The sequence below is a fragment of the Coturnix japonica genome, chromosome 1 (assembly GCF_054131305.1).
Source record: "Coturnix japonica strain WE chromosome 1, WE-NBRP24, whole genome shotgun sequence".
NCBI classification, from domain to species: domain Eukaryota; kingdom Metazoa; phylum Chordata; class Aves; order Galliformes; family Phasianidae; genus Coturnix; species Coturnix japonica.
The window spans coordinates 371,689-399,650 of record NC_140663.1 but is presented as its reverse complement, the minus strand read 5'-3'; the positions used below and the strand labels follow the sequence as shown (position 1 = coordinate 399,650).

The following is a 27,962-nucleotide window of genomic DNA, read 5'->3' as shown; positions in this document are numbered from 1 at the left end:
TGGTGCCATATCACCATAGTCCTCGGTCCCCTTAATGGGTGGGGGCTCCCCCACTGCCCTGGGCAGCCTCTATCAGTGCATGACTGCTCTTATAGGGAAGAAATTGTTCTTCCTATTCAATCCTTTAAGGGTGGGAGAAGATTTCTGGCATTCTTAAGGTCCTGACCTAACGCTGCTTGGTTTGATTCTCATTTAAATACGTGCAGCCCAAACGTCTGATGATTGAAGAACAGAGATGAGTGTCTGTTAGTTGAAACCATGGGAAGTAAACTGCCTGCAGGACCTGGTCAGGGCTTTGGGTACATGATGGACCCAGGCTGGGCAGCACGTTCCTTGGGGTTGGGATGCATTAGCAGGTCCTGCAGTGTGGTCATACCATGCCAGTGTGTGCAGGGGTAGGGCTGAGGGGTCCCTTGCAACCCAACCGTTCCATGGCTCAATGATCTATAAGGTCCCTTCCGATCCGATCATTCTATGACTCTATGATCTACAAGGTCCCTTCCAACCCAACTACTTTATGCCTCTATGATATGTGGATGCTCCATCACTGGAGGCTGTGGATGGGGCCCTGGGCGGCCTGAGCTTGATGATACCCAGCCCTATAGAAGCAGTGGGGCTGAGGGGTCCTTTCCAACCCAACCATCGTCTGGATTCTGTGATTCTAAGGATGCTTCCAACTCAACCCTTTAAGGCCCTTCCCCATCCTGCCCATGCATCGCCGTAGCTCTGTCTCTCCCCACAGCTCTGTCATCACCCACGGCTCCATCTGTCACCACGGAGGGACGGGCAGCACAGTCCCAGCTGCGGGCAGCAGGCTGACACTCACCCACAGACACAGCATCTCTGTTTGGAGCCGAGCAGGAGCACAATCGTTGGCTTCAGCTCATCCCAGAGCTGCAGCAGAAGGGGGATCAGCGAGGGCTTGTGTCATCAGTCGGATTTAGAAGCGCACGGAGCTATGCGTGGGGTGGGAGCGCTGCGTTTGGTGATGCTGGACTTTGTCAGGCTGCCTCATAGGGTTCCTGCATGGAGCCAGGTGATAAGGAAGGGGAGATAAGGTGCTGGGTGAGGGCAGTGTGAACTTAGAGCTGTGTAGGAAGGAGGTCAGGCAGCAGCGCGGCGCACTGAGGATGGGCTGCTCCACTTTGCTTCCAAACACACAGAGCGAGCCAACGTGGGAAGGGAAATGCTGTTTGATGTGGGAATTAACCAGGGGTTGGCCATGGGACAGGACACCCCCAGGTGTGGGTCAGCAGTGCAGCTCAAGGAGACAGGGCCTGCTTTGCTGCATAGAGCGGTGCCCATCAGTAATGCAGAGCCTTTGCACAGGAGCCTGGTGACATGGAGGCCGTGTGGGTGCTTTGTACACGTTGCAGGTTAGTTCTGGCCTCAGCGGGACAGTTCTGGTCGTTCCATCTGTGTGAGATGTCAAATGGGATGAGCAAAACTTGGCCACGATGCTCTCGGAGCACGGATTAGTGAGCAGCACGGGTGCGATAACAGAGTCTGACCCAGGCTCTGTGCATGTAGCAGCCTCGATGTTTTTACCCCTAAAAGGCTCCGAGTGATCCCACATCCTTCATGCAACTGCGTAGCTATGAAGACAGGGCCTGGAACATCTTGACTTTGAACTCCTTGACTTCACAGTGGCAGAGCCCTGGCGCAGCTGCTCGGAGAGGTGGGGGTGCTTCCTTCTATGCATAGATCCAAACCTGCCTGGATGCTCTGTGTGCAGGGAACTGCAGGGGGGGGTTTGCACTGGGGGAGCTGCACGGATCCCTTCCAGCCCTCACAGCTCTGGGATTCTTTTACCTTTGGCAGTGGGGATTTCTGCTTTGGGGATTCACTCTTTATGTTCTTCCCCTCTTGTCTTCAGGCTCACCAAGTTCCTCCGTGTTCATGCTTTTTATTCTCCTTGCTGTTGGATTGTTTCTCAGCCATTGGAAGGTTTCTTTGCTCATTTCACGTGGTCATCCGTGTCCTCACAGTTTCACCTTCATCTCTTACATCCCCATGTTTGTTCTCCAAGCTCTGCAGACTGAGGTCACTTGAACAGCCCTCAGCACATACAGAAGAAGGAAGCTGATGCATTTCTTTTGCCCTGGGGTTCTGTTGGCCTCTTACTTCATACAACTGCCTTCCCATAATGTTAAACCTCAGGGAAACGTCTCGCACTGAAGATGTCAGCGTGAATACGTTGGATGGTTTTGGAGCCACCCATGTGCATACTTGAGGTTTGCCTTGTGCTTTACGTCAGAACGAGCTGTTCCATTGAAGAGCTCAGGCTGTGGTTGTGGCTGTATATGACAGAGTCCAGACTCAGGGAATTCCTCGGGATGGAAAGGTCCATAGAGGTCATGGAACCATAGAATAGTTGGGTTGGAATGGCCCCTTCAGCCCCACTGCTGCTATAGGCTGGGAGCCCCCCAGCTCAGTGAGCTTATGGTGCTTGGAGCAGTGGGATGAGCACAGCGCTGGGGTTATCGGGGCTGCATGCACAGCTTTGGGATTTGCAGAGCTTCCAGATGGAGTGGCTGCTGGGAGCCCATGTAAATCCTGGGATTTGTTGTTGTTTTCTTGGTGCTGTGCTCAGCAGCTCCTTACCAAGCACCCAGTGCCAGCATGCCATATATCCCAGGGTAGGAGCTGACCTCCTGGGGGTGTAGGGCCGTTGTTCTGCCCCTGCTATGGTTGTAGCCTCCCTGAACTGCCAAATAACCTCATAGGGGGTCTCCAGAATGGCTCTTCACAGCCCCAGCTGCTCAGGATGGGGCCTTGTTATGCAGCCCCTTAATTATAAAGCTGTACTCCCAGTGGGGGGTGTCACATGCTGGGATCATATGGAGGTGGGCTCAGGAGCCTCTCCTGGTCCAGCTCAGGGTGTGTTCCAAAGCTCTGTGCCTTTGGGCTTCAGGGAGGGCAGAGGGTTCAGCATGGTCCCCCCATTGCCGTGGCTGTGCTCGTGGTTCTCAGTTTGCTCAGGAACAGAGCAGGTTTCAGTCTGAGCATCTGACACTGCTGTGGCTTCCTGTGGGTTGTACCCATGTCCTACAGTAGCTTCTCCTGCTCCAGCATAGAGCTTTCACAAGCAAAAGGGGGATGATGCTTCAGAACAGGATCCACTTAGCATCTCTCCTGTGAGGAAGCAACTAGTGAGCTGAGCTGTTGTACTTAAGGAAACTCAAACAGGCTGGGGGTGGTGGCACTGAATTCATCTAATGTGGGGTGCTACAGAGCCCCAGAGCTCATGGGTGCACTGCACCTGCATGCTCCTCTCTGCTGCACTGGCCAGGCTCTTTGCATCGCTAACCAACATCACGTTCCTGGTATTGTTTGCTATTGTCAGCCTTCAATAAAAAAGCATGTGGGTAGAAGGGGAGCGAACAGGAAGCTGGGGTTTTCTGCATAGCACATCTGCTTTTCAGCTCTCTTCCCTTATATGGAGGCAGCCCCTGCGTACCTGGGTGGGGTGGGAGGGGATGTGAGCTGTGGTGGGATCACTGGGGGTGAACCAGGGGGGTTGGGTCGGAAGGGACCTTATGGATCACAGAGCCATAGAGTGGTTGGGTTGGAAGGGACCTTGTAGATTACGGAGTCATAGAGTGGTTGGGTTGGAATGGACCTTATGGATCACAGAACCATAGAGTGGTTGGGTTGGAAGGGACCTTGTAGATCACAGAGCCATAGAGTGGTTGGGTTGGAATGAACCTTATAGATCATAGAGCACTAGTGTGGTTGGGTTGGAAGGGACCTTATGGATCACAGAGCCATAGAGTGGTTGGGTTGGAAGGGACCTTGTAGATCACAGAGCCATAGAGTGGTTCGGTTAGAATGGACCTTGTAGATCATAGAGCACTAGTGTGGTTGGGTTGGAAGGGACCTTGTAGATCACAGAGCCATAGAGTGGTTGGGTTGGAAGGGGCCTTATAGATCACAGAACCATAGAGTCGGCCTTTTCCTTGCTGCCTCCAACATTTATGGACATGGCTGTATGGAAGAGCCATTGCTGCACACAAAAACCTTCAGGCACGTTAGAGGAAGAGGCCAAAGCCTACTCGATTTATTCCCTGGTCAGAGGAGGTGTTTCTGTGTCCTGATGGGATGGGATGAAGGCTAGAAGGGTCTTTGAAGATCGCAGAAAGTTAGAATGACTTTGGTTGGGTTGGAAGGGTCCTTGAAAATCCCAGAACCATAGAATGGCTTGGGTTAGGTTGGAAGGGTCCTTGAAGATCCCAGAACTTTATACTGGCTTTGTTTGGATTAGAAGGGTCCTTGAAGATCCCAGAACCATAGAATGACTTTGTTTGAGTTGGAAGGGTCCTTGAAGATCCTGGAACCATATACTGGCTTGGGTTGGGTTGGGAGGGTCCTCAAAGGTCCCAGAACCACATACTGGCTTGGGTTGGGTTGGAAGGGTCCTTGAAGATCCCAGAACCATAGAATGACTTTGGTTGGGAGGGTCCTTGAAGATCCCAGAACCGTAGAATGGCTTGGCTTGGGTTGGAAGGGTCTTTGAAGATTGCCGAACCATAGAATGGCTTGGGTTGGGTTGGGTTGGGTTGGGTTGGGTTGGAAGGGTCCTTGAAGATCCCAGAACCATAGAATGGCTTGGGTTAAGTTGGAAGGGTCCTTGAAGATCCCAGAACTTTATACTGGCTTTGTTTGAGTTGGAAGGGTCCTTGAAGATCCCAGAGCCATATACTCACTTGGGTTGGGTTGGGAGGGTCCTCAAAGATCCCAGAACCACATACTGGCTTAGGTTGGGTTGGAAGGGTCCTTGAAGATCCCAGAACCACATACTGGCTTGGGTTGGGTTGGAAGGGTTCTCGAAGATCCTAGAACCATATACAGGGCCTATGTACTGGGGGAAGAAGAGGAAGATTTAGTTTCCTGCTCACAAGAGTGGTGTTGAACAGCATTTCCGTGCCTTCTCAGTGCCACAGTGCCCACTGGGTGACCACTGTGCTTTGGGTTGCCTCCCCAGGGGCTGCCATCAGCCTGGTGACGTTGCCAGCTGCTCACGCAGGCACAGTGATCCCCGATACCTGGTGCAATGCTACCTGTCCTTCCTCTGAGCTCTGGTGACCTCGAGAGACAGCACTGCCTCTGAAGGGCTTTCTGGATAATCCCTTTGGTGCGGGGGAGGAGGTTGATTGAGCATGTAAGGGCAGAGGAGTCTGGGGGGCCAGCTGAGCTGTCACAGCTTCCCTGTTCCTGGTGTCAGCCTGATGGTGGGGGGTGGCAGCAGCCGTAGCCTTGGGGAAAGGCTGAGAGCCCTGGGGATGAGAAGGGTTGGGGTTGGTTCTCTGTCTGTGGTGCTCTCTGTTCCCATGAGCAGCTGCAGCCCCTTCCTCCTGTGGATGTGGCTTCACAGGGGGGTTGTTTCTGCAGAACCGACCTGCTTCAGTTCCCTTTGTGCCCTGGCTGCTCCTTCTGCTTGGTGGTGATGTGTCCACACGTGGCATTGGGCCTGGGAGTCTGCAGTGAGCTACAGAAGCCCTGAATGGTTGGTTTGGAAGGGACACCCCATCCCCAGCCCTGCTTTGGGTGGGTGCCCCCCACCAGGGCCATATCTTGGGCTGGAGGGCAGCAGTGCTGGGTCCTCACCTCTGGGGAGGGAAGCAGCCTCAAGCCCTTCTCCCTTCACCCCAGCACTGTGTTTGCTGTTGCTGTGCCCCACCAGCTTTCACAGCTACCCCTCATCTCCCTGCTGACGTGGGGAGCAGTGGGGCAGTCGCTGGAGCTGATGTCCCATTAGTTTGCTGTGCCTTGCTGCCTTTGCTTCCATTTCCCAGTTGGAATTCCCATGTATTTAACACTTTTCTTCCACTCAGACTCTTTCCTGGAGCAGGGATGCAGATGTGGAGCCAGGAGGAGGACGTGAGCTCGCTGCCTCCTGCGTTGTGTTCCTGTGCATTTTGTTCTTCCAATGCAATCTGATCAGTTTTACAGCGTTTGAAACGTGCTCTGCGGAGTAGCAGAAATAGGCTACCATTTGCATATGCAAATGAGATTAAAATGAAGTCCAACCATGATGAGAGATGGGACTGAAGGGCTGTGGTTTGCAGGGTTTGCAGTGATAGGAGCCCAATGCAACCAGGGCACAGACACGGGGTGCTGCGTGCAGTGTTGTATGACATCTGTGTGCTTCACTGCTGGCACTCTGGGTTTCTCTATGACAAAGCCTTCAGAAATTGCTGGTGGGATGGAATAAAGCAATGAAAGCAGATTTGTTTTCAAATACAAATAACACCAAGAACAAACCAGTGACACACCCCGTGTTCACATTGCGCCCGGTGTTTGCACTGCTGTGTTGGTGCTGCCTGCTCCCTGTAAGGAATTTTCCTTCCCGGCAGCTGTGGGCACTGCTCCAGCACTGGGCTACTTGGTGAACTGAGCTGAACAAATTGGGGATAACCAGCCCATGACCAGCACTGGAGATGAGTAGGCCCTTAAGTCCCTTCCACCCCATGTAATGTTGGGATTCTGTGGCTCAGTGATCTAGAAGATACCTCCCAGCTCAACCCAAACCATCTTATGGCTCTGTGATCTCCTAGGACGCTTCCAACCCAACCACTCTATGGCTCTGTGATCTTCTAGGACCCTTCCAACCCAACCACTCTATGGATCTGTGATCTTCAAGGATGCTTCCAACACAACCATTATATTGCTCTGTGATCTATAAGGAACCTTCAAACCCAACCACTCTATGGCTCTGTGATCTTCTAGGATCCTTCCAACCCAACCATGCTATTGCTGTGTGATCCATAAAGTCTCATCCAAACCAACCGCTCTACAATCTTTGAGGACCTTTCCAACCCAACCACTCAATGATATTTAAGGTCCCTTCCAACTCAACCCAAGCCATTCTATAACTCTACAATATTCAAGGACCCTTCCTACCCAATCATTGTATCACTCTGTGATCTATAAGGTCTCTTCCAACCCAACCACTCTATGGCTCTATGATCTTCAAGGATCCTTTCTATGGCTCTGTGATCTTCAAGGGCACTTCCAACCCAACCACTCTATGGCTCTATGATCTTCAAGGATCCTTTCAATGGCTCTATGATCTTCAAGGATCCTTTCTACGGCTCTATGATCTTCAAGGATCCTTTCTATGGCTCTGTGATCTTCAAGGATCCTTTCAACCCAACCACTCTGTAGCTCTGACCCTTCCTACCCAATCATTCTATCACTCTGTGATCTATAAGGTCTCTTCCAACCCAACCACTCTATGGCTCTATGATCTTCTAGGGCACTTCCAACCCAACCACTCTATGGCTCTATGATCTTCAAGGATCCTTTCAATGGCTCTATGATCTTCAAGGATCCTTTCTATGGCTCTATGATCTTCAAGGGCACTTCCAACCCAACCACTCTATGGCTCTATGATCTTCAAGGATCCTTTCAACCCAACCACTCTGTAGCTCTGACCCTTCCTACCCAATCATTCTATCACTCTGTGATCTATAAGGTCTCTTCCAACTTAACCACTCTATGGTTCTTACAGTCTTTAAGGACCCCTCCAACCCATCCATTCTGTGGCTCAATGGAATCATGCCATACTGGGGCTGCAGTCCTGGATGAAGCACTGGCTGCATGAGCTTGTGCTGTCCATGGTGCCCAATACAAGGAGTGATGTGTGCTTGGGGGTCTCGGGGGTCTTTTCCAACTGGAATGGTTCTGTGATCCTGAGTCCTTTGGGCAGCAGATGCCCCACACCCTTTGCCCTGCAGGTCTGTGCTGCTGTTTGCTGTCACTGGACAGACTGGGGATGGCTGGCACTGTTTTTAGGCTCCGGGTAAACACTGGTGGTGCAGCCCTATAATTGTGGGGACGGGACCCATTGGAGACGGCTCGTGGGTCCCCCGGGAAGCAACTGGAATTTGGCATTGGATAAAAATAGAGCAGGTCCCTCCCCCAAAGCACTTTCAGTCTCTGTCTCTGTGCTCTTTGCTTGGTGCTTGCTATGAGCAGAGCTGCGGGTACCCCATCCTGGAGGTGCCCAAGGACGTGAATGGGACCCAATGAGAACACAGCCCCACAGACACCATCCTAAACCCTTTTCTCAGTTAAGGAAACCTAAAGAAATCCCATTGGGTTTCTCAGGAAAAGCCGCCGTTCATTGTGGGAGCGTCTGATAACGTTTCAGACTGGGGGGGTTTATAAAGCAGGCATTACTGTAAACGTGGAAGTGCAAATTTCGGCTGCCCAGACTCTTGTAATGAGCCAGTACCAGTAAATACGTGTGTGCACAGTCGCCAGCTGTTTACACTGACATCTCAGAATGGTTCTCTTTGCTCAGCCTGAATGGGAGAGCAGATCATACAGAGATAATGTTACAACCAGGTAACCCTACTGTGTCCCCTCCCAACGTCATGCTGCTTAACAGCCCTTCCTTGCCTGTTTTGACTCACACTGCTCCTGTATTACAGCTTAATGGTGATGACTTCCTATAGTGCTGACCATTAGGTAATGGAGAGGGTGGAGAGAAACCCATTGGGGTTCACTGAGGGCAAGTGCAGAGGTTCCTTCGAGCCCCCACAGCTCTGGGATCCTTTGATTCCATGACGGTGGCACAACATCAGCACTGACCATCACTGCAGCTCTGACAGCCAGGAGGAAACGAGGTGATTATGGTGGTTATGGTACTGCTGGGGCGCAGCATTGCTTCCTCTTTCCGAGCTCTGTGCTCCATAGTGCTGAGCACAGAGCTCTGAGCACTGACCTTCTGTACCGTGTGCTCAAGTGAGTGCAGTCCCCACTGCTATTCCATGCTCCATAGGTGAGCTGTGACCGTGTCCTTTGGCTCTGGGAAGTGGGGCTGGTGCCCAGAGAGCTGGAGGAGTCCCTGTTGGTGTCTAAGAACCATGTAGATGTTGTGCTATGGGCCATGGTTTAGTGGGGAGATATCGGTGGTTGGACTGGATGGTCTTGGAGGGCTTTTCTAACCTACGATGATGTGATTCATCACAGAACCACAGGATGGTTGGGCTGGAGGGGACCCCCCATACAAAGGGCTGTGTACCCAGGGCCCCATCCATGGCCTTGGTCACCTCCCCCCTCCCACCCCCCAGCTCTGGACAGCTGTGCATTGCCTCAGGGCAAAGGATTTCCCCACATCTATGTCCATTTAAAGCCATCCCCCTTCACTATATCACTGTCCATCTCCCTGCCTCCACCCCAGCGGCCTCTCTGAGCCCTGACCTTGTCCGTGGCTGCACCGTTTTCTTTCAGAACCTCCCCCAAAGACCCTCTGTATGTGCTGGGGGTCCCACTCTTCCCTATTGGGGTCCCTGGGCAGGCTGTAGGGATGGAGCCATGTCATGGGTTGGGGCTCTTTGCACAGGACTTCCCATGGCTGCAGAGCATTTCCAGCAATGGCCGTGGAGCAGCAGCAGGCAGCTGGGAAGCGCTTATCTCTGTGGCTGCCAGTAACCCCGTGGGCCCCGAGCAGCATTTCCCTGGGCCGAGATCTTGGAAACAGACGGATGATTTATTGGTTAATTACTTCCTCTTCTGCTTTTAAATGTTTCTAAAGACAAATAGGACTCTCCTCTTGGCACGCGCTCAAGGAACAGAGAGGGCAAAGCTTTGCGACAGAGCAGAGCTGGGCTTGTGTTGGCAGCAGGAGCTGAAGAACCTCACGGACACTCCTGGATCTGAACTGACACAGTAATGACAGCGTGGAGATGGTCAACGTGACCAAGAGAAGGGCTGGTGTGAATAGAGGATGAAGCAGAACGGTGCTGTCTGGCTCCGTGTGGGCTTTAATTAAACTCTGCTGTAAAGGTTGTGTGGTGTGGGAGGGATGAGCTCAGGCTGAGCACTGATGGACCCTCATTGCATGCTGCCTCAGGGCTTTGTGTGCAGTGAGTCAATGTCCAAGCATTGCTCTGCACTCTGAGCTGCTCCTTGATAGCAAAGAGCTTTCCCTGCCGTGAGGAGCTCAATGGGAGCTATTGGGCCACTGGCCCCATCCTGAGCTGTTTATCCTTCCGATGGTTATCGTGCTGTGTTTATGAAGAGCCCAAGTCCTCAGACATCACTACGGCAATCTTTAAACACTTGAACTCATTCATTTCTTTCCCATGTATTTTCTTTGGGAGGGGAGTTATACCCAGGATAGGAATTGTTACTCTGGAGCACAACTTTGGTTCATTGTAAAACGTTTTACCTTAAAGACACTCCAGCTGCACAGCCCCAACCCTCAGCCTGTCCTATGGGAGCAGCTCCATCCCTGGGCCCTTCTTTGTGTCCCTCCATCAGGTCAGTGTCTGTCCTGTGCTGAGCACTCCCCATCTGGATGCAGTGCTTATGGATGAGGTGCCTTAGCACAAAGCAGAGGGGCAGATCCCCTCCATCACCCTGCTGCCTGCACAACCCTGGGTGCACCCAGGTTGGGTTCAAGGTGCTGCCCTCACCTGTCCCCCTACACGGGGCCTTTATGGCAGTGCTGTGCTCCATCCTCCAGCTCATAGTGATGGTGAAGTGATGCCATGACCCAGGGTAGCAGCTCAGGGCAGCACAGATCCAGCTGATACCCACAGCAGCAACAAGCAGTTGGCTCATGGAGCACCATGCAGGGGATGTGGGGATGTGGGGATGTGGGGCGAGGGCGGGCTTCCCCCCAAGGGGCAGGGCACAGCGGGCAGCTCCAGCACGGCACACAGCCCTTTTGTGCTCCCCCATAGAAAAGCCATTCTTTGTGTTTGTGTCATAAATATGTAACGAGGGAACAGTGGTGCCATTGTTTGGGAGCAGACACTCGCCGTGTTGTCCCAGCGGCCGAGGTGGCTTTGACAGGGCCGGGTGCGCGCTGCCCACGGGGCTGTGGTTGTGATGGGGGGCACGGAGCTCATCCCAGGGACATCCGCTGTGTTGGGACATCCCCTGCCAAGTGGGAGGGACAGTGCTATGGGCTCTGTGGTGTGTGTTGAAAAGCTGAGGGTGTGCAGGGTTGGATGTGTCTGAATGCACAGTCAGGCTCTGGCACGGGCTGCCTGGGGTGGGGTGTCCCCAGTCATGGTGATGTTGAAGAACTGGGGGGGATGTGGCACTTGACGTGGTTAGTGGGCATGGTGGGGATGGGTTGGGATTGGACTGGTGAGCTGAGACGTCTTCTCCAACCTAAATGAGTCTGTGATTCCATCTGGTTGCTGCTCCTGAACTGGCCTTGGTAGTGGGATGAGTGGGCACTGAGGAAGGAGGAGGGTTTGGGGTAGGATTTGGAGGTCAGAAACTGGATCTTTGAGCTCACTGTCCCACCTGAGCCCACCTCAGACACATGCCTGAGCTGAGCTATGTCTCTCTTCTCTCTGCCCCATTCTCTTTCTGCACAGCTTTACAAATCCCTCAAAGCTATTTCCTGCTCTCTTGGAAGTAGGAGCAGACGTCCATGGGCCACAGCAACCCCATCCCATCCCATCCCATCCCATCCCATCCCATCCCATCCCATCCCATCCCATCCCATCCCATCCCATCCCATCCCATCCCATTACCTCCCATCCCATCCCATCCCATCCCCATTACCTCCCATCCCATCCCATCCCATCCCATCCCATCCCATCCCATCCCATCCCATCCCATCCCATCCCATCCCATCCCCATCCCCATCCCATCCCCATCTCCATTCCCATTCCCAACCCCATTCTCATCCTCATCCCATCCCATCCTTATCCCTATCCCCATCCCATCCCATCCACTTGTTGTGTGACAAACCTCTTCTTGCGGTAAACCTGGGGACAGAATGCAGACACCTCTACACGAAGGTTGTGCGATCGAGACAGACCTCAAAGGTGCTTCCTGCTGAAAGACAGAAATGAGAAGGATGGGGCGGGGGGGAGGTTGTCTGTCCACAGAACTGCTCCTTTGGGTTGAGGCATGAGGCAAAGCAGGGGAAATAAGAGCCAGTGCTGGGATGGCATGTGATGGCTGAAGATGGGGGCTGTGCCTGTCTCATGGTGGGCTCATGCATGAGGCTCAGCTCCCTGCAGCCCTGCCATATCCTCTGCTCTTTGCATCGTTCCTAACTTCATCACAGCAGCTCAGCGTTGTGAGCTTTTAATCCCAGACACCTCGTGCACTCTGATACCGGCTGGCGTTAAACACAATCTGCTCCGAGGAACACCCAGTGCCAGTGGGCAATGCTGGGCATACATCCCTATCTGGGATTTGGCAGCAGTCTCAGTTGATGCAATCACTCACGCTGGTTGCAGGGCGGTTGCCCAAGTGCTGCTTACACGGCCCCACGAGGATCCGGGGTCACTGGGAGCAGCACAGAGGGCTTGGAGGTGACGTTGGGTGTGAGCAATGAGCTCCGTGCACAAGCTCCAGGTCCCCTTCAAGCTCATCCCATGGCTTTGTGTCATGGGGTTTAATGCTGGTGTGCAGGAAACCACCTATATAACCACGCTCAATGCTGTTGTGGCCTGAAGGACTCCATGGTGCTTACAGGCAGCTGAATTTAGTGTCAGCTCTGAGGTGTGGGGAGCTCCTTGAAGCCTGTCGTCATCAATGGTAGAGCCATGAGATGGTTGGGTTGGAGGGGTCCTTAGAATGATGGAACTATTGAGTGGGTGGGTTGGAAGGGTCCTTACAGATCATAGAGCTGTAGAGTGGTTGGGTTGGAAGGGTCCTTACAGGTCACAGCGCCATAGAGTGGTTGGGTTGGAAGGGTCCTTAGAATGACAGAACTATTGAGTGGGTGGGTTGGAAGGGTCCTTACAGGTCACAGCGCCATAGAGTGGTTGGGTTGGAAGGGTCCTTACAGGTCACAGCGCCATAGAGTGGTTGGGTTGGAAGGGTCCTTACAGGTCACAGCGCCATAGAGTGGTTGGGTTGGAAGGGTCCTTAGAATGCCAGAACTGAGGTCTCCCCCAGTGCTGTCACTGCCCCCACTGCCCCCTGTGTCCCCATTGCCCCCCGTGTCCCCCTGCTGTCCCCATTGCTGCCTGCCTGAGGGTTAAGGTCACTGCTTGTGGTGCGTCAGCTGAATGTTTAACTTTTTGCTTATTTAGAGTTTCCTGGATTGTGATAAGATCTCATAAACTTTCCTGATATAGCTCGACATTAACCCCGGCCATCCAGGCCGCCCCGACAGCGGTGTCCAGGTGTCACCATCCATCCTAAGGGAAGGAAGGAAGGAAGGAGCGGAGCCTGGCAGCTGCGCCATCACCTTGGCACACGCCAAGGAAAGCACAGAGGTTTCTAAGTGATGAGGCTTAGATGCTGGAATTGAGCTCTGCAGTGAAAGCCATGGGTCTAATGGTGGCCCAGGAGGCCAATAGGACCCTGAGAGAGAAGGCTGAGGGGGGTCTGAGCAGTGCTGGTGGATATCTGAAGGGTTGGGGTGCAGGGCTTGACTGACGTGATTCTCAGCACCGTTTTCCTCCTAATTTGGCCCTGACCTTTCCATTTTGGTCCTTTTGGGCTAAAAGTGGCATCCCTCCCCATGCCGTGTCCTGCTAAATTCAGCTGTGGCCGTGCAGTGGGCGGCAGTGCCGGGGCTGGGTGATGAAAATATCCCTTATGTAGCAAACCATCCTCCCACCCCCCCGTCCAGGTTCCTCCTGCAGAGGTCGGGGATGTCCATGGACAGGGCTGAGGTTGGGCCTTGCAGCAATGCAGATCCCATAGCACAGCCATCCCCTCTACATGGTTAAGCAGGAGCTGTGCAGGGCTCTCATTGCCATCATCTGACGCCGTGATGTGACCTTAAGCAGCACAGGCTCCATCCCTATCCCCATCTCTGTGCTCAGGGGCAGCATGGGCCAGGGAATGAATGACTTGGGGGCCATTCACTTTGCTGGGGTTTGGCCCAGCCAGGGGAAGTCGTGGGCAGTTCCCTTTGGCAGCAGTGTGGGTTTCAGGATGTGAAGCCATGGGGCAGCCGCGAGCCCCAGGGGAGCTCAACTAAAACACCAAGCAGCTTGGATCCATTGTTCAGGGAAATGTCAAGAGCTAAGTTGGAGATAAGGAGCAGAAGGAAGGAAGCTTTCACATTATACTTGGCCCGAGCGCCGCCGCTCTTCTGCTTTGCTGGATGGGACACCTGTTGACATTGAGCTTTGCCAGGGCGAGTGCAGGGGATGGGGGTTAGTGCTGTGGCCAGGCATGCAGCTCCAACCTCTAATGCCCTTCTTGTTCCTGCAGGGGTTTGGGGTCAGTCCTGCTGTGGCCATGCATGCAGCTCCAGCCTCTAATGCCCTTCTTGTTCCTGCAGGGAGCGGGGACGGCCAGGGGCAGATCCTGCAGCGCTTCCCTGAGAAGGACTGGGAGGACAACCCATTTCCTCAAGGCATCGAGTTGGTGAGTCTGCCCCAATGGGGAACCCTGGCTGTGAGCAGGGGGTGGGGACCCCCTCGTGCCCAACACAGCCCCCCCCCCCCCTGCAAACCCCTCTGTTGCTGCAGCTCCCCTGTGGAAGCTTGCCCTGCTGCAGGCCTGGGTGTGCTTTGCTCACATCTGTGTGCCAAGGGGGGGTGGCATCCTTTGCCATCCTCTCCCCACCCTCCAGCCGTGTTCTCCTGCTGCTGTACAGCCCTTTGAGGCACACCCAGCTCAATTCGGCACTGCGTGGGTTCTTAGCAAACCAGCTTTAAAGTAATCAAGGCTAAGAGGATTGTTCTTGGTTTCTAAGTTTGAACAGAAGTTCTTGGAAAATCTTTCCCTGCTGCATCTCTCCCTGCTCCATAGGACAGCAGTGTGGGCTCCAACCTGGCGAGGCTCTACACTCCTCTTCCTCTTTGCAGATCTTCTTTGATTCTGGCTGCAGCACGTCACAGAACATGAAGATGAGTGGGGTTTCATAGGGCTCTGTGCTGCCTTATGACCCTGATAATCCCAGGGCCCATCTGGTTTGTGGTTCCCCTCACTCTGCTCCTCCTGCTTCCAGGGGCACCCATTCCCACAGCAAACCCTGTTCTGCAGCACTGAGATGTGATGCACTGAGAGACCCCATGCCTGGAGGGATGTGGGGGTGTGGAAATGGTACCCACATCCCTTTCTGATACCCTGAGTGCCACAGAGGCAGCACCTCGCTGCTCCAGTGGGGCCGTGCAGGATGTGCTGAGGGTGATCTCCAAGCAGGATTAGTGCTGGCCAGAACAGTTGCAAAACTATAGAATGAATAGGTGATCCAGTCTAACCATTGATCCATCCCTCCGTGCCCATGTGTTTTCAAGTGCCACATCCCCATGTTCCCTGGTGGGGAGCTGTGGACTCCCCACTGCCCTGGGCAACCTGTGTCAGTGCTGACTGCTCTTTTGGAGAGTAAATGCTTCCTAATATCCAGCCTGACCCTGGCACATCCTGAGGCTCTCACTTCTCGCCTGGAAACCACTGTTCACTGCCGGCATTTGCAAGAGACAGCTGCAAAGAGCAAGCAGCTCAATGAGCATCAGAGCTGGATGTGACTCTCAGTCCCTGTCCTCATCCCCTGCCTCATCCAGGTATCATGGTGAGCGTGATGCTCCATCCGAGCAGCAGCGGTGAACCCTTCTTCTGTCTCACACTCACCACAATTCCATCACAGCGCTGGACTTTGCTATTTACTTTTGTCTGAGGCAAAAAATAGACCTTCTTTTTTCTGCTCCGTGCTTCCTCGTTGTCTGTAGGGCACTCGGGAATCGTTCCAAGGAAGAGGAAAGTTGTGCTTTTATTTTTTCCCCCAAGGGTTGAATCATCCAGCCAAAAAATCCATGGAATCTAAACAACGGCAGCCTCGTCCTTCTGGGAGCTGCTGGGTGGCTCTGAGACGTTCCTCACTTGTCGGAAGCTCTTCTGGGTTTGCAGCTTTTGGGTTGAAACTAAGGCAATTTGGGAAAATGGGGCCGTGAGGGGCTTGTGTGGTGTGTTACGGTGTGGTCACATCAGCACCGAGTGGCTCATGCTATAGGAGAACCATTTCTGGTGTTGTAGCTTCTGCTTCTGCTCACTGACAGCATTTCCAGATAGAAATCTTTGTGGTTTTTCAGTGGAAGCTCCTTTACAGACACAGGACTTGAGCAATTCTTGCTATGGGAGCATTGCTCCTGCCCAGTGGCTGAGGATGACTGTCTCCAAGCTGGGAGCATGTTTTTTGGGTGTCATTGCAGCTCTTAGCTGGGATTGAGAACCTTTGCTGCTCCCAGAGCTGCACCAGCGTGGCGTGCATTGCAGCAGTGAAGGACCTTTATAGGATCACAGAATGGGTTGAGTTGGAAGGGACCTTCATGGAGTCATAGAATGATTTGAGTTAGAAGGGATCATGGGATCACAGAATGATTTGGGTTGGAAGGGACCTTCATGGAATCATAGAATGATCTGAGTTAGAAGGGACCATAGGATCAAAGAATGATTTGGGTTGGAAGGAACCTTTGTGGAATCATAGGAAGATTTGGATTGAAGGGATCTTCATAGGATCATAGGATGTGTTGGGTTGAATGGGACCTTTATGGGATCACAGAATGGGTTGAGTTGGAAGGGATGTTCATGGAGTCACAGAATGGTTTGGGTTGGAAGGGATCTTCATAGGATCACAGAATGGGTTGAGTTAGAAGGACCTTCATGGAGTCATAGAATGACTTGGGTTGGAAGGGACCTTCATGGAGTCATAGAATGATCTGAGTTAGAAAGGACCTTTATAGGATCACAGAATGATTTGGGTTGGAAGGGACCTTGGTGGAATCATAGGATGATTTGGACTGGAGGGATCTTCATAGGATCGTAGGATGTGTTGAGTTGAACGGGACCTTTATGGGATCACAGAATGGGTTGAGTTGAAAGGGACCTTCATGGAGTCATAGAATGGCTTGGGTTGTAAGGGACCTTCATAGAATCACAGGGTGTATTGAGTTGAAAAGTACCTTTATAGGATCACAGAATGACTTGGGTTGGAAGGGACTGTCATGGAGTCCTAGAATGATCTGAGTTAGAAGGAACCATAGGATCAAAGAATGATTTGGGTTGGAAGGGACCTTTGTGGAATCATAGAATGATTTGGATTGGAGGGATCTTCATGGGATCATAGGATGTGTTGAGTTGAACGGGACCTTTATGGGATTACAGAATGGGTTGAGTTAGAAGGACCTTCATGGAGTCATAGAATGAATTGGTTTGGAAGGGACCTTCATGGAGTCATAGAATGGTTTGGGTTGGAAGGGATCTTCATAGGATCACAGGACGTGTTGAGTTGAAAAGGACTTTTATAGGATTACAGAATGGGTTGAGTTGGAAGGGACCTTCATGGAGCCATAGAATGATTTGGGTTGGAAGGGACCTTCATGGAGTCATAGAATGACTTGGGTTGGAAGGGACCACTCTTGGGCATAGGGTTTGGGTTTTGGTTGTGCTGTGTGGAGCAAGGAGTTGGACTCAATGATCCCTGTGGGTCCCTTCCAATTTCAGAGACTCAGTGGTGGTTTGGCAGAAGGATCTGGGAAGGTGGGATGAATGTTGTGTAGCACTCAATGAGGCCAAATGAGAAGTGTGACAACAATCCCATGCAGTGCTATGGGCTTGGGGCAGAGGGGCCGCCCCGTGCCACATCAGAGCAGAGCTGGATGTATGTCCTGGAGCACATGGAGTGTGATTATGGGGCACAGAGAGCGGCCAAGGGCTGCAGAACTGCAGTGGGTTAGAAACTGCTTCACTCAGCAAGGGCTGGAGCTGGCATTGGGGCCATCCTGTCCCTGCTGCTCTGTTTTCAGCCTCCCTTCTGTCCACCCTGCGCTCAGAAGCCATTGCCTTTTCCTGCTCTTTCTATGGAGTCCTGAGAACATCAGGGAATTTTCCAACCGACCCAGTGCAGATGCTGAGAAGGGGAAGGGCAGGAAAATCCCTTGAGGTTTGGAAACCACGTGAGGATTTCAGGGGCTGGAATTACCCACTCAGGAAATCCTCAGGAAGCAGTAGAGTAGCTGCAGTGTTGGCAGTGCAAGGAGTGCCACCTCCCGGAGCCTCGTGCTTTGCTTTGAGCTGGGTTAACTCTAAAGCCCGGGATTAATATGGGGCTGTGCTTGAGATTTAAGAGAGATAACATTGCTCACACACCGATGCTTTGCAGCCCCCAGCCCTACTCTCATTGCAGCGATGGAGGGGCGTGGGGCAATGTGTATCCCCATCCACACTGCTGACCCCATCCCCTGCCCTGTCTCGTAGTTCTGCCAGCCCAGTGGTTGGCAGCTGTTCACAGAGAGGAATCCCCCCACCTTCTTCGTGGCCGTGCTGACCGACATCAACTCGGAGAGGCATTACTGCGCCTGCTTCACCTTTTGGGAGCCTGTGGAGAGCACTCAGGTACAGCAAGTGTGGGGCTGGGGAGGGGGCAGGGGCTGTTCTAAGTGTCCCCCTGGGATTAGGGGTAGGGAAGGGTGTCTGTGCCTGAGCTGATCTCTGTGTCTCCACAGCCTCAAAGCCACCCCAGGAATGGAGAGGAGGAGGAAGAGGAGTCGGCGTCTCCCGTCCAACCGGCGCAGCTCTTTGCTCCCAAGAGCCTGGTGCTGGTGTCACGGCTGGACCACGCCGAGGTGTTCAGGGTGAGTGCGTGGGGCAAGGGGAGGCAGTGAGCAGCCCCAGCATGGACCTGGCAGTGCTGGGAGCAGCTGGGAGCTCAGCACGGAGCCAACTCCGCGCCCAGCACTGCAGAGCGGCGCCGCCACCCAATTCTGTGAATGCAACACCCCGTGAAGAACAGCCCGTTCCTTCAGGGACCTTTATCTCTGCCACCTTTGTTTTCTCCCAACTCGCTGTGTTATGTGGCTGTGAAAGGTGTGGGAGGGCACGGGCTGCTTGCAGGTGGCACCAGCTGCCTTGCACCGCTGCTTGTGGTCCGTGGGATCCAAAGGAGGAACCCATCTGGTGCATACAGAAGGCTTGCTGTTAGCATGGGTGCTGGGTGAGCACCCCATGTGGATGGGGATGTCTCCATCATGCTTCTCCCCATCTTCTTTATTACCTTCCTGCTGTGAGGTATTGCTTCTGGACAGCTGCCCTGGGCTTGGAGCTCATGCTCTCGGCCTGCCCCAGCATGGAGTGTTCCATCAGGGTGTTCAGCCATCAGTGGGGTGGAGAAGGACTATCAGGGAACAGTGTCACCCCATTCTTCAGCCTAGAGCTGTTCCAAATGTCAGGCTTTACAGGATGCCCCAATCTTCAGCCTAAAGCTACAAACTTCAGGCATTGTAGAACACCAAAGGGACATCGTATGTTGATGGCTGCTCCCACCCCAGCTCAGGCATAGGGGAGCTGGAGAAGGGTGCCAAGGACCACCTCCAGATGGGATTTAGAGATCAGTGAATTATAGAACTATTCAGGTTAGAAAAGAGCTCTGAGATCACCAAGATCATCTGACCCCTCACGCAGGGTCTTTTTGGCAGCGCTGTGTTCCATCCTTCCATCCCCAGCTTGTACTAATGGTGAGGACTGCTGAACTCTGAGCATGAGTTGGGCCCATGTTGGCTGCTAGGTGGTCACAAAGCAGAAAGTGAGAGCAGTGAGACTGACAAAGGAACGTGTGAGCAGCAGGGAGCTTGGATCATGAGTCCCTTGTTGGGAGTGGTCCATTGCATGGCATCGCCACCTCTGCTTGGGGTTTGCCTACACAGGGATGCTCTGACATGCACTTGTTTGGGCTCAGAGGGCAGAGCCAGGTGAGCCAGGCTGCTGCAGGGTAAAGCATCTCACACTTAGGGATGATTTAGGCTGATGTTGGGCCATCTGCTTTATTGCAAGAGAAAGACATTTCCTGCAGAGCTTTGTTCCTTGCATGGTGATGGTTCCCAGTGTTATTTCACCAGCATGGGGCACTTGGGGTCAGTGGGCACATGGGGGGTTGGCTGGGGTCAGGCTGGATGTTCTCAGGGGGCTTTTCAAATCTGAATCCATGTCCCAGAGGACGTGCTGCTGGACACTGCCTCGTGATACATCCCTGTGCTGGAGTCGATGCTGGCTCCCAGTGCAAGGTGATCAGTGCCCAGCCCTTGGGGAGAAACAGGGCTTCTTTCCTGCCCTGCGTTTGAGGCTTTGAGTGGGACCTGATGCAGGGACTAGGAATCCCCCTGTGCTTATGTTGACCCGATGGGGATGGCAGGGAGGGTCAGTGCTGCTGGCTGGAGGCAGAGTGTGTGCTGCACACCCCATCCCTGCTGGGAAGGGCTCAGGGGTTGAAGGGAAGACCTTGAGCACTGCAGCCAGGAGCCCTGGGCTGTGCTTGGAGACAGGCACTGGGCAGGGTGGTGCTGCTGGGGGCCAAGGGGTGGCTGCTTCCTGCAGCGATGCTCAACCACGCTGTGCTTCCCTCTGCAGAACAGCCTGGGCTTGATCTACACCATCTATGTGGACGGGCTGAACGTGTCCCTGGAGAACGTCATTGGGAACCTGCTGACATGCACCATCCCCATCACTGGTGGAGCCCAGGTGGGTGCCCCCCAACCTCCCTGCATTGCCTCATCCCCAGCCCCATGGTGTGGGGCAGAGCCATGCTGTGTGGCTGCGTTCTGCTCCTGCCTGCCTGACCTTCCTGCAGGCAGCAGCTTGCTGCACCAGCTGCTGGGGGGGCTGCTGCATGCTCTGCTGCCGGCAGGGCCTGGCTCACGCAGGCAGCACCTTTCCAAGTGCTGTAGAGCAGAACAATGCAGCTCCATCAGCTGGAACAGCTCAGCCCCTGGGCTGGCTGAGAGCACCTCGCTGTGGGTCAGCAGCTTTGTCCCTTCACCCCCCACTGCTCTCCCCAGGAGCTGCGTAGATCAGTTCATGCTGTGCAAACCCCTGCTGTGGTCCGTGGTCTCCCTGCATTGGAGGGGTCTCACTGCTCTGCTTGGGCCCATCTGAGCTCACAGAACACTGCTCTGGATCAGCAGGAACAGGCTCTGCCTGTGATCCCAATGTTTGAGCACAGATTTGGGTAGGAAGGACTTTTGGGGTATAGGGAAAAGGATGAAACATTGCCTGTGTCATCTGAACGCTTGGAACCAATGGCACGTGTTTCAGTGTTCAAGTAGTCCTAAAACAGAGGAGCAGAACGGAGTGAGCTCCCATCCTGAAGACAATGATGCTTTTTCACACCTCTCTGTCCTAACTTCCCAAGCTTTCTGAGCATTAAATGTCAAAGCAGCAAAGCAGATGAGTTCCCACTTAGATATCAAACCTGACTCTTGGAAAAGAAGGCACAAAATGAGGTTGGTAGCTTCTGGTTCTGGTGAGGAAGGTGCTCCAGGAGGGCAGCCAGGTGGGTGAGTGATGGAGATGGGAGAGCTGGGCTGAAGGGCAGCACCCAGGCAGACCCTCTCATAGGAGATGTTTGAAGGCATCAGCACAGCCCCAGCAGAGTTGTTCTGCCACGCTGACACTTGGAAGGCAGCTGTGGATGTGGTGCGTGTCTCTGCCCTCAGCCAGTGGCAGCACCCAGGGGGAAGGAGCCTGGATGCACTTCATCTCCATGCCTGCAGGCAGAGGCTTTCCCCACTGCCGAGCCCTGGGACCCCAAGGGGGTTTTGCTCCCTGTCCTCATGCAGGCTGTTGGTTTGGGTGCTTTGTGCCTGGGTGCAGGCGATGCTCTCAGCCTGACTTCGTGCCCCAGTGCTTTGGAGCAGTTCTGGCCCTGGGGCTGGCTGCCAGTCACACCTGGTGCTCTGGAGAAGCAGGTGGGCCACCACTGAACCTGAGTGCAGGCACCCAACAACATCCCACCCCATCTGGTTCCTCCCAGCTGGAGCTCACACACAGCAGGAGGAAGGCAGTGAGCCGTGCTTTGGGCGCTGCCATTTGTCACCTCCCTGTTCTGGCAGGATCCCTCTGTGCCGTGGGGACACACAGCACGCTGCGGGGTGTGTTGGTGGCACTCCCCTCCCTCTGCTTTCCCTCTGCTCCCGCTGTGTCCAGACGCTCTTTCCCAATGTGGTGGTGGCTGCTTTGCTTTGTCTGTGTGCACCTCTCCTCCTCTGAGAGCTCTGCTCCCTGCTTTGTGCCTTTGTCCCCTCCCATCATCCGGCTGTGTTTGTGCCTTTCTAACCGACTGTGCTATCTTTGTCTGTCTCTATCTCAGCCTGACGCGGACGACGAAGCAGTGGTACGCACACCTTTTCTTTCTGGGGTCTGTGTCCTCATTAGCCCCCTGTCTTCCTCCTCGTGCAAGCAGCTCTGGTGCTGCCACATCCACGGGGCTGGTTCCTGCCCCATTCCATTGCTTCCCCATGGTTAGAAGGCCCGACTTGCTGCTCAGGGTGCTGGCTCTGCCCAGCCAGAAGCCTTTATTGGATGCAGCCCCCTGGGCCCACAGGGCTGAGCAGGGAGATGGGGCACGTGGCCAAACCTACTGCAGAGCAGCACAGCCCTGGAGAAGCTCTCATTGAGCCAGTGCTGCCCTCGTGTCTCTGGAGAGAGGCCGGGGACCTGCAGGCATCCCAGTGCTGCAGTGAGGAGAATAACTGCCCAGGAGAAGAAGAGATGAGGCTGTGCCCGCTGTGCCCCAGCCCTGTCCTGGGGGACATGGAGCTGCTTCTTGGGCGCTGTGGTCCTGGGTCCTTGTGCTGGCCCTTTGCTGAGTGTCACCCCATCACCTCCTGCTTTCTCTTGCAGCGGACGATCTCACTGGGCGCAGGGGACAGGCAGGTGATCCAGACACCCATCAATGACTCTCTTCCCGTCAGCAGCTGCAGTGTGGCTCTGCTCTTCCGGCAGCTCGGTGAGACTTCTCCCTGTGCCTCCTTCCCAGTGGGTCCAGTGCCCAAAGCAGCCCAGGGCTGTCAGCTCAGGGCTCAGCTCCAATTGCACAACATTGGAGAGAGCTGCCCTGGCTCTGCCCTCCTGCATGGGGCAGCTGTGGGCCAGCGGTGGGCAGGGGCAGAGGTTGTGGAATCACTGAATCACAGCATGGTTTGGGATGGAAGGGATCACTGAGACATAGAATGGTGGGGTTGGAAGGAAACTTATACATAACAGAGCTATAGAGTAGCTGGGTTGGAAGGGACCTTATATATCACAGAGCCATAGAGTAGTTGGGTTGAAAGGGACCTTATAGATCATAGGGTCATAGAATGATTGGATTGGAAGGGACCTTATAGATCATAGGGCCATGGAATGGTTGAGTTGCAAGGGACCCCTCAGCCCTACCCCTGCCTGGGCTGGATCCCCCCCAAGCTCGGGCTGCCCAGGGCCCCATCCATGGGCTCGGGCACCTCCAAGAAGGGACACCCTTCATCCCCTCTGGGTGAAGGATTTCTCCCACATCTGACCCCATTTTTCCCCTCTTCCATTTTAAAGCCATTCCCCCTTTTCCCATCACTGTCTGTGTCCAGAGCTGCCCTCCTCCTCTGTGTCAACTCCTTCAGGCACTGAAGGCTGCAGTGAGGTCTCCGAGTGCTTTTCCAAGGGATGGGGCTCTATGTGCCCCTCTGGAGGGTGTCAGCACCTCTGCTGTGCAGACTGTGGACATGAGGAGCAGGGTGTGAGGATCTGTCCTGGAGCACAGGAGGGGAATCCTCTTTCTGAGCGCTGCTCTCTCCCTTCTCCCCAGGCATCACCAACGTGCTGTATCTCTTCTGCGCTGCACTCACTGAGCACAAGATCCTGTTTCTCTCCAGCAGCTACCAGCGGCTCACCGATGCCTGCCGGGCTCTCCTTGCACTTATGTTCCCCCTTAAGTACAGGTGAGAGAAGAGCTTCAAGCCCCAGACTGAGCTGGGGCATTACCTGGGTTGTCTACCACCCCTTTCTCCCTAATTACCTGGGTAGTAATTGTCTGTGCTGTACACATTGCTGGTGCAGGGCAATTGCAGCAGTGTGGGCACTGTAAAGGACTTTGTGTGGCTGCTCTCTGAGCTCCTTCCCTGGAGACCTTTCTGTGTGCAGAATCATTGAGCGGCTGTGTTGGAATGAACCTTATAGATCACAGAACCACAGGAGTGGTTGGGTTGGAAGGGACCTTATAGATCACAGAACCATGGAACAATGGGATGGTTGGGTTGGAAGGGACCTTATAGATCACAGAACCACAGGGATGGTTGGGTTGGAAGGGACCTTATAGATCACAGAACCACAGGGATGGTTGGGTTGGAAGGGACCTTATAGATCACAGAACCACAGGGATGGTTGGGTTGGAAGGGACCTTATAGATCACAGAACCATGGAACAATGGGATGATTGGGTTGGAAGGCACCTTATAGATCACAGAACCATGAAATGGTTTGGTCGGAAGGGTGCTGCTGTTTGGGAGGGTGCTGTGGGCACAGTGCTGGGCTGTGCTCCCCCAGGAGGGCAGGGAATCTGGCAGGGCTCAGTTGGCTGCAGCAATGTTCATCTCTTGTTGCAGTTTTACCTACGTACCCATCCTGCCTGCACAGCTCCTGGAGGTACTGAGCACCCCGACACCCTTCATTATCGGAGTCCACTCCATCTTCCAGTCGGAGACACAGGAGCTGGTGAGACCCCATGAGCTGGCAGCAAGGGAAGCAGTGGGATCAATGAACTCACAGCCATGGGGGTGGGAAGAGACCTGTGCACCGGCCCCCTCTTCCTGACCCCAACCCTTCAGATACCCACCTACACTGCTCAGACCCCCCCTCAGCCTTCTCTCTTCCACATTCACAGCCCCAAGGCTCTCAGCCTGTCCCCATCAGGAGGTGTTTCAGGCCCCCACCATCTCTGCACCCTCAGCTGGGCTCTCTCCAGCAGTTCCCAGCCCGCCTGGAGCTGGGCAGCCCCTCATTGAGCACAGTGCTGCAGCTGTGCCCTCCCCAGTGCAGAGCAGAGGGCAGGAGCACCTCCCTGCCCTGTTGGCCATGCTCTGTGCAGTGCAGCTGAGGGTCTCATTGACCTTCTGGACCATCAGGGCACACTGCTGGCTCATGGTCCACCAGGACCCCCAGGTCTTTCCCTGCAAAGCTCCTTTGCAGCAACTCAGCCCCCAGCCTGTCCTGCTGTGAGCAGCCACATCCCAAGCACTGATTCAGGCAGCAGCTGAGCACTCAGCTCAGGCTCATGGTGCTGTGCTGGCTGCCAGCTCGGGCTGTGCTCCAGGTTGGCTGGGGCTGCTCTGCCTGGGTCAGGTCTCCATTCCATGCTGCAGCAGCTGGGTTAACTGAGGATTTGATTTTGAAGCTCAGCTGGCAGCTTTGGTCCAAGAGGCTGCGCTGGCACTTCAGCCTGACAGACTTGAGTGTAGAAACTGAATGACATGAAAGCATAATGAGCCTGATCTCAAGTGAAACAAGCTTTTGTGCAACCTTCTGAGCAAACTGAACAGTGCCCTTCTGGTGAAGCAGGAGTCAGTGTGTTCTCTATGAGAGCTCACCCAGCTTGTGGTCTCCACTGCAGGCAGTGATGGGAACCCCTTACAGTTCATGTATCACAAGTGTTTGAGTGTTTAATAGATCAGAGAAAATTGCTGCTGAGAATGGGGGTGGAATGCTTGAGCTTGCAGTGGGCAGAGAGGAGACAGATTGGTGCTCCTCACATCCCCTCTCCTTGGCTGGGTTATATCCCTGTTAACTCACCATTGCCAGCCATTGGAGGTGTTAGGCCATGTCTTGGTCTCGTCTCACTCCTGTCTCACCCCTTCCAGCTGGATGTCGTTATTGCAGACCTGGATGGGGGCACAGTGAACGTCCCTGAGTGTGTGCACATCTCCCTGCTCCCTGAGCCTCTCCTGCAGCAGACCCGTGAAGCCCTCTCCATGGTAAGTGTCACAGCTGGGCTCTCCCAGTAGTTCCTGTGTTGAACTGGGAAGCTCAGCACTGGGCATAGGCAGAGCAGAAGGGAGGAGCTCCCTGCCCTGTTGGCCATGCTCTATGCAATGAACTTTGGGGTCCCATTGACCTTCTTGGCCACCAAGGCACACTGCTGGCTCGTGGTCAACGTGTGGTCAACCATTGGTCAACTGTCAGCCACCAGGGCACCCAAGTCCTCCATGGAGCTCTTTTAAAGCATCTCTTTGTAATGCATTCCAGGGTCCCATTGGCTTTCTTGGCCACCAAGGCACACTGCAGGCTCCTGGTCAGGTTTTGGTCAACCATTGGCCAACTGTTGGTCGACCACAGTGCCATTGGCTTTCCTGGCCACCAGGGAACAGTGCTGGCTCATGGTCATCCTGTTGGCCCTGGTGCACAGCTGTGCTGTGGGGTTCATCTGCCAAAGGTTTCTGGGAATCAGGTGGCTGGATTCCAGCCCTCGGGCAGGAAAAAACTGCAGCCCTGAAGCTGCTTTGCTGGCTGTGAGAGCATTCCCAGCCTGCTGGCCCTGCAGAGCGAGTGCTCGGACAGTGCAGCCAAACAGCAGCTGGAGAGAATCAGAATCATACAATTGTAGAATGGTAGTGAGGGAAGGGACTGCAAAGACCCCCAGACCCAGTCCTGCCATGGGCTGGGTGCTCCCCTCCAATTCAGGCTGCTCAGGGCCCCATCCATGGCCTCACACACCTCCAGGGATGGGGTATCCATGCTGGCAGGCTGTGTCAGGGCCTCAGCACACTGTGCCTGGCCATGGGCAGCCCCTGGCATGGCAGAAGCCTTTCTCATAGCTACCACTTGCTGCAAGTCTGTCCCTGGGCCCCTCAGAACTCACCTGTGGGTCCTGCTCAGCTTTTGGGGAATGCAGCTTCATGTTTCCCAGCTGTGAGTACAGATCCCCAGGGCCCTAATGTACCTTGTGCCTTTCTGCAGGTCTTGGACCCGGAGCTGGAGGTGGCAGATTTGGCATTTCCCCCTTCTACGATTTCTGCTTCGTCTCTCAAAATGCAGGTGGGTGAAATGAGGGGGACACACAGAGACTCGGGGAGCAGAGAGCCCAAGCATGAGGCTGCCATCCCTACTGGGCAGCCAGCAGCCTGCTCTGGGGTGGGAGCTCCACAAGTGGCCGCAAGGCTTCAAGAGCTCCTTGCAGGGCTACAAGAGCTCCTTCCTGCATACATGCAATCACAAGGATGCCAGAGATCTGTCTCCTACCTCTTCTGTTCTATGGAAGGTCCCTGGGTTTCCTGCCCTGCTCAGCAGAGGCTGATCCTGACACGTGATTGTGATCCCTTTTGCCCATGAGCCCTTTGTCCTCCTGACTGCCCTGTCCATCCCTTTGCACAGGACAAGGAGATCCGGGCTGTCTTCCTCCGCTTGTTTGCACAGCTGCTGCAGGGCTATCGTTGGTGTCTGCACATCATCCGCATCCATCCTGAGCCCGTCATCCGCTTCCACAAGGTATGGCCTGGATGTAGGCATGGGCCTGGCCCTGCTCCCAGCATTGGTGTTGGGAGGTGGCCAGCATGGAGCAAGGTCACACTCCTGTAGCTTCTCTGCTCCAAGGCCTCGTGTCCACGCTGCAGAACAGCTCTTCTCACTGCTCTGCATGGCCATGGGATGACACTTTAAAGCGGGTTGTATTGAGGTCAGGGAGGGAGAATGTGTGGAAAGGGTCGCATAAATATAGCTGTGTCTGGAAGTAAAGTCCTGTGCTTCCAGCAGGTGATTTCTGCACCACTGCCAGGTCCACCTGCATCCCTTGTTTGTCCTTGAGTGGTCCTGTGGGTCAGATGCCATTTCCCTGTTTATGCCCGAGCGCAGTGCAGCTGGGGCTGTGTGCCTCCAAGGCTTTTCTTAATGCCTGAGGACAGGAAGCAAGATCCAGGGAGAGGAAACAGCAGCACCTCGGGGCTGTTAGAAAAGCCAAGGCAGGAGAGGAGGAAAACATGGGAGGTGTTGGGGTTATGTGGAGGAGACCTAACACAGCAGGAAGGCAATGGGAGCAGAGGGATGTGAGCTCAGTGTGGCCATGGCATCAGCTCCTGTCCTGCATCGTGCCACCTATGCAACACTGATGGCACCATGGTTCCCTCTTGCAGGCAGCCTTCCTGGGCCAGAGGGGGCTGACAGAGGATGACTTCCTCACCAAGGTGCTGGAAGGCATGGCCTTTGCTGGCTTTGTGACAGAGCGGGGGGCCCCGTATCGCTCCATCGACCTGTTTGATGAGGTGAGTGCTCCTCTGGGGATGGGGG

The 27,962-nt window shown here is 54.3% G+C and overlaps 1 protein-coding gene and 1 long non-coding RNA gene across 15 annotated transcripts in view; one reads left to right on the top strand and one right to left on the bottom strand.

Annotated features, from left to right (window-relative positions):
• The window catches only part of SBF1 (SET binding factor 1), a 51,378-nt gene that overhangs the window by 4,797 nt on the left and 18,619 nt on the right, over positions 1–27,962 (top strand). For 8 of the 14 annotated variants that reach the window (XM_032446858.2, XM_015852149.2, XM_085510717.1 and 5 more), the window contains exons 2-13: positions 14,228–14,313; positions 18,145–18,282; positions 18,393–18,521; positions 20,290–20,400; positions 22,028–22,051; positions 22,561–22,666; positions 23,498–23,630; positions 24,293–24,401; positions 25,544–25,657; positions 26,640–26,717; positions 27,054–27,167; positions 27,809–27,937. In XM_032446858.2, coding sequence (XP_032302749.2) covers positions 14,228–14,313; positions 18,145–18,282; positions 18,393–18,521; positions 20,290–20,400; positions 22,028–22,051; positions 22,561–22,666; positions 23,498–23,630; positions 24,293–24,401; positions 25,544–25,657; positions 26,640–26,717; positions 27,054–27,167; positions 27,809–27,937 — 1,271 coding nt within the window. The remainder of the gene's footprint in view (positions 1–14,227; positions 14,314–18,144; positions 18,283–18,392; positions 18,522–20,289; positions 20,401–22,027; positions 22,052–22,560; positions 22,667–23,497; positions 23,631–24,292; positions 24,402–25,543; positions 25,658–26,639; positions 26,718–27,053; positions 27,168–27,808; positions 27,938–27,962) is intronic. The other 6 variants (XM_085510708.1, XM_015852221.2, XM_085510734.1 and 3 more) reach the window with 1 other exon arrangement.
• Positions 9,481–10,305, bottom strand: LOC116653962 (uncharacterized). The gene is made up of 2 exons (XR_004308650.2): positions 10,181–10,305; positions 9,481–9,665 (listed from the first exon to the last, which is right to left on the bottom strand). It is a non-coding gene; the product is annotated as an uncharacterized LOC116653962 (long non-coding RNA).